This window comes from Macrosteles quadrilineatus, unplaced genomic scaffold (genome assembly GCF_028750875.1).
Source record: "Macrosteles quadrilineatus isolate MER2022 unplaced genomic scaffold, UCM_ALF_1.0 Scaffold_1__1_contigs__length_201487025, whole genome shotgun sequence".
NCBI lineage: Eukaryota > Metazoa > Arthropoda > Insecta > Hemiptera > Cicadellidae > Macrosteles > Macrosteles quadrilineatus.
Genome location: NW_026542594.1, coordinates 109,859,704 through 109,876,156, shown reverse-complemented (window position 1 = coordinate 109,876,156; position 16,453 = coordinate 109,859,704). Strand labels below are relative to the sequence as shown.

General features: G+C 37.2%; 2 protein-coding genes across 2 annotated transcripts in view; one reads left to right on the top strand and one right to left on the bottom strand.

The window, feature by feature from the left end:
* The window catches only part of LOC128983076 (cilia- and flagella-associated protein 157-like), a 74,787-nt gene extending 65,939 nt beyond the window's left edge, over positions 1-8,848 (top strand). Inside the window, exon 10 of the mRNA XM_054402233.1 lies at positions 8,526-8,848. Coding sequence (XP_054258208.1) covers positions 8,526-8,667 — 142 coding nt within the window. The 3' untranslated portion in view covers positions 8,668-8,848. The remainder of the gene's footprint in view (positions 1-8,525) is intronic.
* A 309-nt stretch (positions 8,849-9,157) lies between these two features.
* The window catches only part of LOC128999772 (ribosome biogenesis protein NOP53-like), a 97,088-nt gene continuing 89,792 nt past the window's right edge, over positions 9,158-16,453 (bottom strand). The window contains exon 7 of the mRNA XM_054426447.1: positions 9,158-9,253. Coding sequence (XP_054282422.1) covers positions 9,172-9,253 — 82 coding nt within the window. The 3' untranslated portion in view covers positions 9,158-9,171. The remainder of the gene's footprint in view (positions 9,254-16,453) is intronic.

Genomic DNA, 16,453 nt, shown 5'->3' with positions numbered 1-16,453 from the left:
GCTTTGAGGATTGGAAATATTCCTTGGGTTGATAAGATTTTAGGGGGCCTAAATCTTAATAAAAAAATATAAGGGCATATAAAAAAATAAAGGATTGCCTTTACACATTCATTACTACAAACATAAAAACTAGAGCGTTTTTACATCTCTGATTTTGCTGCTCTTTTGACATCACAAAAAGAATGCTCTGCAATTTATAAGGTAGTACTTAACACGTTCAGCCCGACGGAAATTAGTTGTCAGTTTTTGAACTTACCATAGCTCCGACATGTGCCACCGGTGGCGCACGGCCAACTTTCCAAAACTCCGACGTGTGCCACCGGTGGCGCACTGTTTCCATTTGATTAGTCCTTAGTGGTTCTTATTAAAACATTGTATACACATAAATGGGTTTCCTTCGCATTCATTGCAGAAAGTTACTACTCTTTTTGCTAGCTTCCTAGCTTTTTCGGTACCTTTTTCTTTTGCCATGTCCTTGTAGCAAAATACACATCTTTTCCTATTTTTTCAGACAGGTCCCTCCAGCTTGGTCAACTCGTGCTTACGTTTCCTAGAGTTTGCCCGTCCAGCTCCTGGTGTCCCCACGTCTGAAGCCATTCCCTCTTCTTCAGCAGACTCAGGAGTCAGCAGTTCCTCAATGATCTTCTCTCTGAACCACAGCATGTCTTTTTTCTTGCTACCAAACTGGTTAGATACCACAAAGGCATTAACAACACTTGTGCCAAGTAGTATCTCCAAGGCTACCTTTTTGTACCAAGCAAGGGATTTTCGTAAGGGAGTGTAGTAGGACGCCATCTGGTCTGAGAAGTCAACCCCCTTTTTTGCCTGATTGTAGGCTAAGACTGACGTTGGTTTCATAATAATCTCTCCTTTTTTATTTCGCTTAGTAGACTTGACAAGAGTGTCTGTATCTTCGGGTCTCGTGGAAATCATCATGACCACTCTCTTGTCCCTCCACTTCATACACTTAACTCCAGAGGTGTTTTCTTTGGCAATCATTTCCCCTTTAGATAACTTCTCATTCACGACGACCTTGGGGTTTTCTTTTCGGTCCACACGGAGCTTGCCGCACAGGTAGGTTTTGTTCTGTAGCAGCAAACTGGCAAGTTTTACAGAATTGTAAAAATTATCGGCATACAAGGTATGGCCAGCTTTCAATTCATTTTCCAGCATGGCCCTCATTGGCAAGAATATCAGACTTTCCAGCATATACTTTAATTTTGAAAGTGTAACCGTTTGTCGAGCACAGTTTGTACAGCTTCACATGTGATTTTCCTGGCAAATATTGCCTGAATATGAGCCTTCCTCGCCACGGAACCATTGATTCGTCAATAACAAGATTTTCATCTGGTACGAGGATTTCCCTGAACTTCATGTTCAGTAGGGTACCCAAGTTTTTTATTCTGGCTAGCCGAGGCTCACTTGAATCGGGCGCTTCGTTGTTGTGGAAGTGAAGACATTTCATTAGACAATCAAACCGATCTCTGGTCATGGTTTTTTTATAACCTGGTTTCCATACATAGGATTTTTAGACCAATACATTTTACGTTGCGGCATTGGACAAATGCCCATAATCATTAAAATACCAAGAAGTTTTTTGGTTTCGTCTGTTGTGCAGTCCACCCATTTTTTCATAGGTGATCGCTTTTTGGGACTTTTTTACTTAAATACTGGTGAGCATACCTATTGGTCTCAGTAACAATGAGGTTCAGTACTTCGTCATCAATGAACTGAGAAAATAGTTTGAATGGTTCATCAGTTTGACAATCACGTGTTAACCCTGATTCTGCAGTGAATGGATATTGCCTACAAGATTGTTTGAACTCAGTCCATTCAAGCAAATTTCGCACAAAATCATTGTGAATATCACTCACCACTGCTTGTACGGGATCGACTTTGACTTCTCTTTCCGTGCTACCTGCTTCCTCCTCAACTTGGTTATGATTCCAATGTCCAATGTCACTTTCCACAGACTCATCACTTAGGCCTACACTTGTAACATCAGTGTCACTGTCACTGTGATTATCAGATGGAACATATTCACTTCCCGACACTGAAAAATTGGACAAGTCACTTACATCATCAATAGCACGATCAATACCAGACAGAGGTGCCCATCCCCCCCAAACCGAGAGGCGCAACCTGAATTGTAGTTTTTCAAATTACAATTCAGAAACTGTATTGTCAGCCAACATGTGCTCAAAATACTCGGTGAATTACTCTACTCCAACACAGTATTGTAACTGTACAATATATTAGGTGGCGTTAATTTTTACAGGGCTTAAGAATTCAAACAGCTTTAAGAGCATTAATAATACTTTGACAAAAAGTATCTGGTTTCAAAATTATAGGCAGAGAGTCACGAAATAGGGCAGACTTGTTGCTCGCCACTCCCAGGCTGCCTTCTACAAAAATCGCCGGGCAAAATACATAAAATACCTTAATTGCCACTAGGCCTAGCACAAAAGGTTTTTGTGACGAAGTAATCTTATAATTCATTTTGATAGCCCCAGGATTGCCTTTTATGACTAATAGTGGTAGAAACGCATCTTGTCAGACAATCCTTAATAATATATGTACGGTAGTGTCGTATTTTACTTGCTACATATGTTTTGGCGGTTCTTTAACATATTTAGACTTCCATATGTAACATACACCATCGTCAGACTTACAAAAGGATCGACTTCTGGATGTGTCGTCAGAATATGTTACAAACATTTAACACAAAACACGAAACGATTACAGATAGGCCTATCAATTTTATTCATGCGAGGACATTGCTGCGGGCAGGACTGAAGTAAACTACTGAATCAGGTTATGACAGACCGACGTGGTCTCTGGATTGTCGTCCGCGTTTTTAACAGATGTCAGGACTAATTAATTGTAGTGACAGAGGAGAGTGTTGGAAATATAATGAGATTCACAATTGAGTTTTCCATTCAAAACTATTGACAATAACCAATTTTTATGCTGGATATAAATGATGGTCTCGAAATTCTACATTACTGCGTGAAAAGAAATTTATTAAATACTTTGGAAGAGTTTGGAATACCAGTATATAAATAAATAAAACTAGTGACAGCACACAATTTTTGAGTCAAAACACTCAATTATGAATCATAAGTCATAAGTCATAAGTCATAAGCTGAACTGATTCAGTTTACTTCCAGTCCTGCCCGTGCCAATGTACTCTTGTGCATTGATAGGCATATCTGTAATCGTTTTGTGTTTGTAACGTACTCTGACGACACCTCCAGAAGTGGATCTTTTTAAAGGCCTAAGACTGACGATGGTGGAGTTAAAGAACCACCAAAACATATGTAGCAAGTAAAAGTCAGCGAACACAGAAGAAAAAATGTCGACACTAGTACATAATTAAGGATTGTCTGATAAGGTGCGTTTTACCATTCTTGGAAGCAATCTTAATTACGAATGGCAGAATGTTGTTGGTGTTGATAGTGATAGTGAGCTACTTAGAAAAAGTTTTTCAGTCTGATTATACAAAATTCTACATTCATTATGACAGCTAACAAAAAAATACCCCCCCCCTAAATTCTCCCTAAAGAAGTCCCCCCCCAAAAATTCCTGTGGCGCAAACGCGCCACGGTCCCCCCTCTCTGGGCACCCCTGATACCAGAGCTATCCATTTTGTAGACTGTAACTAGGCAAAACACCTTACTGACACAGTGGCAGACCAAAGAAGGTGGGAACATTTGATAAACCACCTGCTGAGTGCTGCACTCATGCGGCAGTTCCAATAACTAACAGTATGGTATTCATCACTTCTCCGCCTGCCGCGCCATCGGCAAGTAGAGCGTGTGGCGCACGTCGACTGGCAGGATCTCCCGAATACGCACCGGTCGACGTGCACCATCGGTGGTACACTCATAAAACTACGTAATTTCACACTCATAACAAAGTTTTAGTGCAAACAAGACAATATAAAAAGATTTTTTTTTAATCCTATTAATATTACATGTTAATTTAGTTTCGTCTTTTTGGTTAAGTACTGTATCTGGTATCGTATTTTTAATCAGTCCCTAAATCCCGACGTGTACCACCGGTGGTACACTTCGGGCTACTGATTATTTTCAGTATGCATATGTATATTCAGTATACTATAAATGGGGTGCCTCTCCATCAACTCATCCAGCGAAAAGCTCTGAAATAGCAACAAAAACATTGCTCAACGCTCCCCCAGGTAGAATATGCTCATCCATCCTTGTGTTTTTTTTTTATTTTGCTGTTGATGGCATCGCCGTCCAGCTGATATGGCGTGCATGAGTCATTGACTTTGTGAGCGCTGACAAAGAATAACACAATATCACTTCCCTTCTCCCGCTCCACCCCCTACAGTTAGGATAGGGTCCATAAGTAATAGAATTTATGGGCACTGAGACACTGGCCAACACAATATAACTTTGTTTCTCCCCCTCCTTCCCCCTACAGATAGGATAGGGTGTATGAGTAATGGACTTTGTGGGCACTGAGACACTGACCAACACAATATCACATTGCTTCTCCACCTACATCAAGGATAGGGTGTATGAGTAGTGGACTTTGTGGGCACTGAGACACTAACAAACACAATATCACATTGCTTCTCCACCTACATCATGGATAGGGTGTATGAGTAATGGACTTTGTGGGCACTGATACACTGACAAACACAATATCACATTGCTTCTCCACCTACATCAAGGATAGGGTGAATGAGTAATGGACTTTGTGGGCACTGAGACACTAACCAACACAATATCACATTGCTTCTCCACCTACATCAAGGATAGGGTGTATGAGTAATGGACTTTGTGGGCACTGAGACACTGACCAACACAATATCACATTGCTTCTCCCCCTACATCAAGGATAGGGTGTATGAGTAATGGACTTTGTGGGCACTGATACACTGACCAACACAATATCACATTGCTTCTCCTCCTACAGCAAGGATAGTGGCTGGGCTTTGTGGGCGCTGAGACACTGACCAACACAAGATCACTTAGCTTCTACCGCTCCTCCCCCTACAGTTACGATATGCTCTATTAGTAATAGGCTTCGTGGGGGCTCAGACACTGACTAACACAATATCACTTAGCTTCTCCTCCTACAGCAAGGATAGTGGCTGGGCTTTGTGGGCGCTGAGACACTGACCAACACAAGATCACTTAGCTTCTACCGCTCCTCCCCCTACAGTTACGATATGGTCTATTAGTAATAGGCTTCTTGGGCGCTCAGACACTGACCAACACAATATCACTTAGCTTCTCCTCCTACGGCAAGGATAGTGGCTGGGCTTCGTGGGCGCTGAGACACTGACCAACACAAGATCACTTAGCTTCTACCGCTCCTCCCCCTACAGTTACGATATGGTATATTAGTAATGGGCTTTGTGGGCGCTGAGACACTGACCAACACAAGATCACTTAGCTTCTACCGCTCCTCCCCCTACAGTTACGATATGGTCTATTAGTAATAGGCTTCTTGGGCGCTCAGACACTGACCAACACAATATCACTTAGCTTCTCCTCCTACAGCAAGGATAGTGGCTGGGCTTTGTGGGCGCTGAGACACTGACCAACACAAGATCACTTAGCTTCTACTGCTCCTCCACCTACAGGTTCGATATGGTCTATTAGTAATAGGCTTCTTGGGCACTGAGACACTGACCAACACAATATCACTTAGCTTCTCCTCCTACGGCAAGGATAGTGGCTGGGCTTTGTGGGCACTGAGACACTGACCAACACAATATCACATTGCTTCTCCCCCTACAGCAAGGATAGGGTGTATGAGTAATGGACTTTGTGGGCACTGATACACTGACAAACACAATATCACATTGCTTCTCCCCCTACATCAAGGATAGGGTGTATGAGTAATGGACTTTGTGGGCACTGATACACTGACAAACACAATATCACATTGCTTCTCCCCCTACATCAAGGATAGGGTGTATGAGTAATGGACTTTGTGGGCACTGATACACTGACAAACACAATATCACATTGCTTCTCCCCCTACATCAAGGATAGGGTGTATGAGTAATGGACTTTGTGGGCACTGATACACTGATCAACACAATATCACATTGCTTCTCCTCCTACAGCAAGGATAGTGGCTGGGCTTTGTGGGCGCTGAGACACTGACCAACACAAGATCACTTAGCTTCTACCGCTCCTCCCCCTACAGTTACGATATGGTCTTATTAGTAATAGGCTTCTTGGGCGCTCAGACACTGACCAACACAATATCACTTAGCTTCTCCTCCTACAGCAAGGATAGTGGCTGGGCTTTGTGGGCGCTGAGACACTGACCAACACAAGATCACTTAGCTTCTACCGCTCCTCCCCCTACAGTTACGATATGGTCTTATTAGTAATAGGCTTCTTGGGCGCTCAGACACTGACCAACACAATATCACTTAGCTTCTCCTCCTACAGCAAGGATAGTGGCTGGGCTTTGTGGGCGCTGAGACACTGACCAACACAAGATCACTTAGCTTCTACCGCTCCTCCCCCTACAGTTACGATATGGTCTATTAGTAATAGGCTTCTTGGGCACTCAGACACTGACCAACACAATATCACTTAGCTTCTCCTCCTACGGCAAGGATAGTGGCTGGGCTTTGTGGGCGCTGAGACACTGACCAACACAAGATCACTTAGCTTCTACCGCTCCTCCCCCTACAGTTACGATATGGTATATTAGTAATGGGCTTTGTGGGCGCTGAGACACTGACCAACACAAGATCACTTAGCTTCTACCGCTCCTCCCCCTACAGTTACGATATGGTATATTAGTAATGGGCTTTGTGGGTCCTGAGACACTGACCAACACAAGATCTAAAAGAAAACACTCTGTGTTTATAATGATGATTTACCACTACCCAATTGGTTGAATATGTTTTACAAAATTTGTTATTAGTAGTGCTTGTAATTTGGACTAATAAAATTTGGTTCAGGTTTGTACCTTTACTTACTGCTAAGTTAAGCCTAGATTAAATATACTTATAGAAAGACAAATGATTAAGCGGAAGGATTTCTTTACAATACAAATTTAATGAAATAAGAATAAGTTAAGTTAGGATATTACAATGATGAATGGGGTTTGATATTTAAATGAACAGATACAGGGTCGCCATCTTGGTTAGCCTAGCTCAGTAAAACAGAACAATGAGTTTACAATAAGATATTTTAAGTTTAATTACGTAAATCTCAGGGAGGGGAACTCGGCTGGCTAAAAAGATCTTCAAATATTTTAATTTATAAAATAAAATATGTTAATCATTATGAAAAATTGGATAATTTTGATATTGCCCTTAGGCTTGGATAAGTAAGTTAAATAGTCAAACAATGAATAGAATGCGAAAATTTATCAAAGTTGAATTTAGTTCTCTTGTTCAAATTGTTTTTCTAGAATTATTCTTGATGAAAATAAAGTAGTTTTAGAATTCAAATAATTAGGTTCGATCAGAAAGTAAATAAAATAGGTCTGTATTAAGTTGAATTTCTTGAAGTTGGGCTAAGCCTTATACAAAATGGAGAGTTCTCACCAGATCTTCAGTAATAGTGTCCAATTTATATAAATCTTGAGGTGGCAGTAAAATTTGAAATGAAAAAAAAATGTATATATAAAAGGTAAACTGTTCTTCTGTTGTTAAGTTAATGTTAAGTTAAATAATTTTAATCACTTTGACTGTTTAAATGTTAGGGATTATACCCTCACTGAATTTAAGGTGTTGATGCTGCCATGTCCCAATAGAGAAGGAGGAAATTTTTTTCATTTCACACAGGATGATCAAACTCATTGTTGAAGCCAGCTGTCCTTCTTCCTTTATCACTTGCACATGCACTAATAATCAGGCTTTTGGATATTAATTTAATGTTGGGGTTTTTAGAAATAATTTATACTATATTAATAATTTTGATAAAAGTGTTATTGCAACTATGGACTTAATTACAGGTTACAGGTTTTTATAAACAATAATATTTGTTGAATATATACAATATATTTTAAAATGTGGTGATGGTTTCTGAGGGGTGATTAAAGGATAATATAATTTAAATTTACTATACATTTTCTGACAATTTATTTAAATAGGCTATATGGCGAATTTTGGTACAATAAAAGAAGTAGAATTATATAACTAAAATGAATGAATGAAGTGAATGGGCTATATGACATGTAACATTGCAGATCACTTAACTTCTACCGCTCCTCCCCCTACAGTTAGGATATGGTCTATTAGTAATGGGCTTTGTGGGCGCTCAGACACTGACCAACACAATATCACTTCGCTTCTCCTGCTCCTCTCTCTACAGAAAGGATAGAGTCTATGAGTATTGAGTATAGAGCTTGAGGGCACTCAGACACTGACCAACACAATATCACTTCGCTTCTCCCTCTACAGAAGCTCGTCAATTCCAACTCCCGTCATCTTCCTCACCTTCTCAATAAAATCAAAAGGCTAATGACAAGAGCCAATGGAGAGATTAATAATATGATTTTTATCTTTGTTTCAGGAGAGAAACCATTTTATTAAGTGACACAATAACAGCTTATAAATCTGGGGATTTAGGATTAGTGTGCAAGACTGGAGATTCCGAGGAACTGTTGCCTAGGGAAAGTACAGAAACATTAAAATCATCGTCCAAGAGTAAATAGGTAACATTATATTCAATTGTATTGAAGGAAAAACTAGGTTTGGTAATAGTTTGAAATTCTAGATTCTAGAGATTTGAAACCATTTGCAATGAAAGATCTAAATTATTAGCAATTCCAAAACAGTGATTTAATATCATTGGTGTATAATTAGTCTAATTGATTTTCTGTTAATTGCATTACTAAACAAGTTATCAATTAAGTTGGCTATATTTGAAATAAAATGAATGGTGTAAATATGTGACATAAATACATGCTTCACCACAAAACTGGTTTTGTTTCTTAGCAATTTTAGCATGAACAAAAATTAAACTTTTAATCATATGACTTGTGTGTATAATTTAACCCCCTAACTCCACTTATTTTTTAAATTCTGGAACCCTCAAATTACAAGCATAAGGTTCAGGCTATTCTCATGTTGTAATATTTATTTATAAACTTTTTTAAATAAATTTGGATAGCTAATGTTACTATGGTTAAATAAATAAATAAATCAATAATAACAATTTATTTTGATTTTGTAACCGTTGGTGATTCTTCAATTCTGTGACTTGGTTTGACAAACTTCTTGACTTTCCTTCTGTGGCATCTGTAAAAATTAAGAATATATTATAAATCATACATGATGAAGACATTATAATTTTTGTCACAGTAACTACGTGTGACCAAATAGTAACATACGATCATAGTTGTTATATAGACATCTAATTGTTTGATACTGCAGGGTCAATATTAGGTTACAGCAATGAAAATAATACATTGATTCTTAGTAATTTTAACAGTAATTTTAATAGGAATGTCTAGTGTAGATATAAAGTCAATGGTTCAAGGTTCTAGATCAACCTCTTTTGAGTTAAAATCTCCCTAGTATTAGGAGAGGTCCAGAACTTAAGGAAATGGAGGATGCTAACATTGTTCTTTCTGATGTGGCTAGATCCGATGTAACAATTGAAGTATTAATTGGTGCAGATGTTGCTGGTAAGTTGTTCACAGGTAACAAAGTTCAGCTGAATAGTGGACTTGTCGCAATGGAAACTTTTCTAGGCTGGACATTAATAGGTCGCTTATCTAGTGTTGTGGAAACTGATAACAGTAAGATAGAATGCAATACATCATGTGTTACTATGTTTTCTTTTAGTGATCCTTCTGAGGATATTTCGATGTTCTGGAAATTAGAGACACTTGGTATTACTGATCCCGTTGAACAGGAGTCAAAAGAAGAGTTACATGAGATGACACTAGAACATTTTAAGAATACGGTGAAGAGTGAGGTGATAACAAAGAAGGTCATAATGAAGTTATCTTTGGTTGAGGATTGTAACATACATCCTAATAACTTGGAACTTTCAAAGAAACGACTTCAATCAACAACCGATAAGACTACAAATAATGGTTATTTTAATAAGTATCAACAAGTTTTTAGAAGTCGGCAGAGTGAAGGAATCACTGAATCAGTTCCCCGTAACGAGGTAGATCACATCAAGCAGTTCATACCACATAGAACAGTTTCTCAAGGACAGTGCGACTACACCAGTGAGACCCGTATTTGGTGCTTCAGCACATGTTAAACGGTGGGAGTCAAACAATCAACATTCTCCAATGAGAGTTTTGAAGAAAACTAGTTTGAACTATAAAGAAATGTCATCTACATTATGCGAATGTGAAAGTGTTATCAATGCTCGACCGCTTACTTACATGTCGGATGATCTGAATGAATTGAGTCCCATCACTCCATCAATGTTTTTTAAAGATATAAGAGATGTGACACAACCCGATTTAGACGCTATTGAGGAGATTAATTTACCGAAGAAAGCTGTATACAGAAAGAAAATAAGAGAAGGGCTGAATCCAAGATTCAGAATCGAGTATCTTGGTAAATTATTACACCATAATAATGTCAAAAGTTACAGAGAACCCTGAAGTGGGGGAAATAGTACTGATGGTAATGATTTTGGCAAGCGGATAAACTGGGTGATTGCCAGAATCATTGAAGTAATGAAAGGAAGAGATGGAATCGTACGCACAGTAATATTGAAGACACCGGACAATGAATTGATTCGCCGAGTAAAACATTTATAACCATTGGAAATATACTCTAATGAAGAGAGAAAAGTAGTTACAAGAAGAAGTACACGACCTAAAGTACAAGTTAATCAACCATAAGTTAATTAACTTGGGTGGGAGGATGTTATATATGCTGAGTTGGTTAAACTTACTGGTTTTAAATTGCCAGCTGTTGTCAATGTTTTTATATTTAGTCTAGTCATATTTGAGAAATTACCTAAAAAAACTCTTATACGTGTAAAACTAGGTACGTATATTGAGTTTTACTTCCGGAATAAAATACTAAAAAGTCCTCGAAAAAAAACTTGTGCTACGGCCGCCATCTTGGAAAATGGCGTCCAAAAACTATTCATCGTATAAAAAAACATTAAATGTGAAACATGTTCGCCAAAGAAAGAGCTACAACTTTCGTATTTAGAATATTTCGATACAATTAACCGTTTAGCCATAAAATGCAATATTCAGAAAATACATTTGAAAATTCGTAAAAAAAACATTAATTTCCAATAAAAAAGTTTTTAAAAAATTATTTAAAAAATATTTTATTATTTTAATTTAAAAATTAGAATGTTCTGAACATTTTCATTGTTGCTAGACTACCATAATAAACTAGCATAATAATAATAACGCGGAAACTCTTAGCAAGCAGTAGAACTTCAGTCTGATGATGAATAAGATTGGGTCAATTACGTAACAGGATACAATGATAATTGATTGAATAAAAAAAATTATTAATTGTATTAAAGGGGTTTGTTTTTTTTACTACATACAATATCAACCTATTTCCACTGATTTAAAGGGTGTTTTAAAAGAATGCCGGGTTATTAAATGATAATTGTTTGTGTACTTTTTAAGGTAACTAAACGTTTTATACTTCAAATTGAAGCTAAAATAACTAAGTTTTATTTCCCTTGTAGCAAGGGAGGAAACTTTGGCCTTTGCATGCGCAAAACAGGTGTACGGTGGTAGGCCTTTATTGTGACTCATGCGCTTGACGCCAGTCGCCAGCACGACGGTTTACGGCACAACAGAAGACACAAATTCCAATCTGTGGTTCGCATAGTTTATATCTATTGCTAAATTAAACTAAATTTAAATCTCCTTGATGATAAAGAAACTTGAAGCTGGTTTGAAAAGACATTCACCTGGCTAATAACAAGCGATGACATAGTCGAAGAAATCCGACAATTCTGCATCAGAAGCTCGAAAAAATCGATTGCCCAACGAATTCTTCAGTTGAACAAACCTAAATTGGTCACTTGATGATGTTATCTATAAAAGATGAAGTCGTTGTGCCGAAAATATTGAGTTAAGGTATCAGATAAACCCGCCGATCGCCTTAAGCATACATACTTTGCCAGTTTTACGATCATAGGCCTATAAGATTGATAAAAATCTGAATTTTATTAAATCATTTCAAATTGTATCAACAAATTAGAATTAGAATGCCTACTAATAATTAAAACACTTGTTATTAATTTTAATGAAAAAATGTAAACAAAAGTTAGTAGAGTTGTGTGTTGTCTTTTAAAGAAGACGAGTGTACATGTTGCTCGAATTCGAGCAATTGCAAAGTATTACAGGAGTTATTTCAAAATGAATAACAGTCATATTTACAATGAGTTTAAAAGAGTCAACTCAAATATTACCGCGGTGTGTAACTCAGACCATGTTTATCTTCGTTATTGAAAAACCTAAAGCATTCCGTCCGGTTTTCTCCTTCTCAAAATGCCTCGCTGTACAGGCAACACAGGTCAATTGAGAACGAATAGTGGGCCAATTGAGAACGCAAAGTCGTTTTGGGGTAGTGTTAGGGCGCATTTGTAACCTAATAGTTGAGATTGTCCAGGGTCAGGTGCTGACTGTGATAAGTTAAGCCTATTTTACGCGCCACTATGTGTAGCTGCGGTCGTTATCACGATTACACCTCCTGTCAGTCCTGGCTATGTTTCGTTGTCGTCGCGTCGGAGGCATTTAAAAGAAAAAAACAACAAATAAACAAATTATAACTACACAAAACAACGATAAATGCACAAATTTAAGTTACAATCATGCCAACACGATCCGTCATAGCGACACAAAACAACGATAATTACACAAATTTAAGGTACAACCATACTAACGCGATCCGTCTTTAAGGTTATGTTAACACAAACTCAAATAGTAAATAAATATACTTAATGCGTTTCATTGAATTGAAAAATAAATAACAGCTATTAAATTATACAGCTGATCAAAATGTAAACAATTATGTTCTTCATAAGGATAACATGGGAACTTTCAAAGCCACTGGGGCAGAGCCCAAGGGACTTTTTCAAAAATGTAAGGCCAGTTTGCAAATCTACGCAACACGCTCTTTCCAATGAGACGTCAATGGTTAAAATCGGTTAAGAAATGGCGGAGGAGTTCAACCGACAAAGTTTCATGTAGCGTATTAATTATATAGATGTTAACCCTTCTAGTGCTACAAAGTCGCTGACCGCGACGATGTATCCTACAGTTACCATAAAACAAATAAATTTGTGAAGAAACATAACCTATTTTTACACAGAAGTGAACTTTTAATATAACATTTAATGTGAAGTGACAAATACAACAGTACAACAGCTGACCAGCTGATTTATAGCCAGTGCTGCCAAAGTATTTTGCGTGCATACGACGTTGCCTGCATGTTACGCGCTCACTATTTCGTGCCTTCACGTTGCAAATCTGGAGTGAGACAAAGTAATTAGAGTGAGACAATGTTAACATTGTCTCACTGATGAGCGAATTGGCCACTTTGCTTTCTCAAATCAGTGAGAGAACATGTACATTGTTAGGTAACTGTAGGAAAAAGTTAGTAGAGTTGTGTGTTGTCTTTTAAAGAAGATGTTAACCCTTCTAGTGCTACAAAGTCGCTGACCGCGACGATGTATTTTTACCTTAAAGTGCTACTAGAGCGACTATTCTTATTTCGTAAAGTACGCATTGATGCCGTGAACTTATTGACTGGTTGATTCATCAGTATGATCCAAAGGCTTCAAATTATCGATCGTCGGTCATTTCCCTCCATTACTGTCGCTAGTGGTCAGCTGTTTACTTTTTAATTCTTTGTTTCTTTGTGCGCAGTGACTGACAACGAATTATGTTTTACGTTTGCGCTGTTGTTTGTTTAAAACAAAGTTAAGTTATGTTTTCTAAAGTTAGTATGTGTAGTGTTTTTACATATATAGTTATTGTAAGTGATTCATTTTCATAAAACCAAAACAAATACAATATAAAGTGCATTGTTGGTGAATGTTCTCCATAGCCTTGAGAGTGTAAACAATGGATCGTGATAACACGTTTTCTATTATAAGAAACATTGTATGACGTGTAATGGCATAATTTTTGTATCAAAATGATCACTACAGTATCCTACTTACAGTGGTTACCATATAATCATTGTAAAAAAATCCTCGAGTTTTTATTTCATTTGTAAAATAAGATAACATTTATTTGTAAAAAAATGTTGTTGGTGTAGGCTACCTAAAATCTAACAATTGGGTCATTACTTTTTAGTAGTGATGTGTCAAAGCCAAATCTCAAAACCATCAAAACTTTGGAAAAGTTTTGGTTTCGAGATTCGATAGGCGAGTTTCGAGATTCAAAAGTTTTGAAATTGGAAGTTTTGGCACTTTTATTTTTTTAAATGCTGACATTTTTTGTGTAATTATTATTGTTTATAACGACCCTCATGTTTACACACAAGCTGTTAGCAATGGAGCAAACACGTCATCTCCATTAATACTAATGAAACAAGTCAATTGTATTCTGAACTGAACTGCAAAAGGCATCTTAAATACTGGAACAGCTTACAATTCAGTTTCATTTTCATATCAATTTTCAAAATTTGTTAAACAAAAGTAATATTTACCAATATTCATGTTTATTTCAATGTCAAGAATTTCATTTATTTGTTAGCATTGTTAACTTTGTTGTTTATAAAAAAATATGTTATTTTGGGTTAGAAGTTTATCCGTCACATTTATGTTATTATATGTCGTTCAGGAGTCAAATCTCTTTCAGTTTTGATCGCATAATCATAATGAAAATGCTATCATTACCTGTATTCATCAACTTGACCAGGTAACTAAATAGTTTCGCGTTCATGTTTTGAGATTTGAGATTCGGGATTTGATTTTTTAAGTTTAGGTTTTGGATTCGAGATTCGAAATTTCTAGTTTTCACCATCACTACTTTTTAGTGCATTTATTTGTTTAAAAGACAAAAAAGATTTGGTTCAAATATATAAAGAAATTAGGGAGATATGATTTTTTTTTTTTTCTAAGAGCTTGCTTATTTGGTCAAAATACCCTAGCACTTTTCAGCATGGCGCTGTCAGTGACTCTGTAGCACTAAAAAGGTTAAATGGTTCAAATAAATTATTGTTATTGCCTACTTTCACTGAGTAATTTTTTGTCAGTTTCATTTGTAACAGTAAGATTGTAAACTTGATGAAGAAAGAAAGTGGATACTGAATTTACTCTCATTAGTTAAACCTATTAACTGAAAACTAAAGTGAAGTAGGTAAACCAAACAATTTTCAACTAATCCACTGACCTTTCACTTTACCGGACTTCTCCCAAAAGACCACTAAGGAAAAATGTTTTCACAGCCCTTTTTACACTCCTAACCCATTTCCACACACTTTACCCTTCCCACAGTCATCACATTAGAGCCATGACCTTCATTAAAAAATTCACTGACCTTATCTCGCTCACAGCGAAGATTCAATAATTTAAAACTTTTAAAACACACAGCAAAGCGTACACGCTTGTGATTAACACGTTATCTACAGAGCAGTAAATTGTGTCATTCTGTTCACAAATTATGCAAGTAAGCGGCGAGGAGCCTCGTTGCAGCGTACACATGATCTACGGAGCTATACGCAGAAACGGCCCTTACTTTAAAAACCACCCTCATTCATACATTCTTAGGATGCTAGGCACGAGTTGTTTTCCACATTACTTCAGGCTAGACCTAGGGGTTGTGGCATTATCACTTAGATCAAATCTATTGGTGATTTGGTGGGATTTGAAATTATTTTTTTTTTGCCTCAGAAACCGAAGTCCCTTGCTCTAACCACTAGACCAGCTTGCTCCCCCGTTCATTCATGATAAAGACATAAAAGGACGCAACATCAGAAAAAATAAATTAATAATGCAATAAAAAGGGTTAAAAACACTATACTGTAATTTCTTTTCCTTTTAAGGTTTAATATATCCAGGGCCGGATTTAGCATTTTGGCACCCCTAGGCCCGAATAATTTTCCGCCCCCTAGACTGGTCACAGTTATCATGCCCATAGGCCTAAGTTAATTGCTTGAATACCACTCCTTGTCGGAATTTTATCATTGAAAGGTTTTTTGAAGAATTGACTGATTTAGCCTTAACAAAATGCCGTCTTAAACACTTTTAGCAAGTTTCATTTAATGCTTTTAGTAAATGCTCACGCTTGTGGGTCTAAAACAAAACACTCCAACCCACAGAGAATTCCTGCAAAAAACATGGCCATTGATTCCAATACCAGGCCCAAATACATTAACTTCATACAGTACGTGATACCATAGATTAAACATACTCCTTTAGTAGATTTGTCATCATTATGAATTAGCTGGAAACAATTATTTTTATTTAAACTTAGTTTATCCAAAATAAAATAATATAATCATTAACAATAGGTCGTCTCCTGGTTATATTACAAG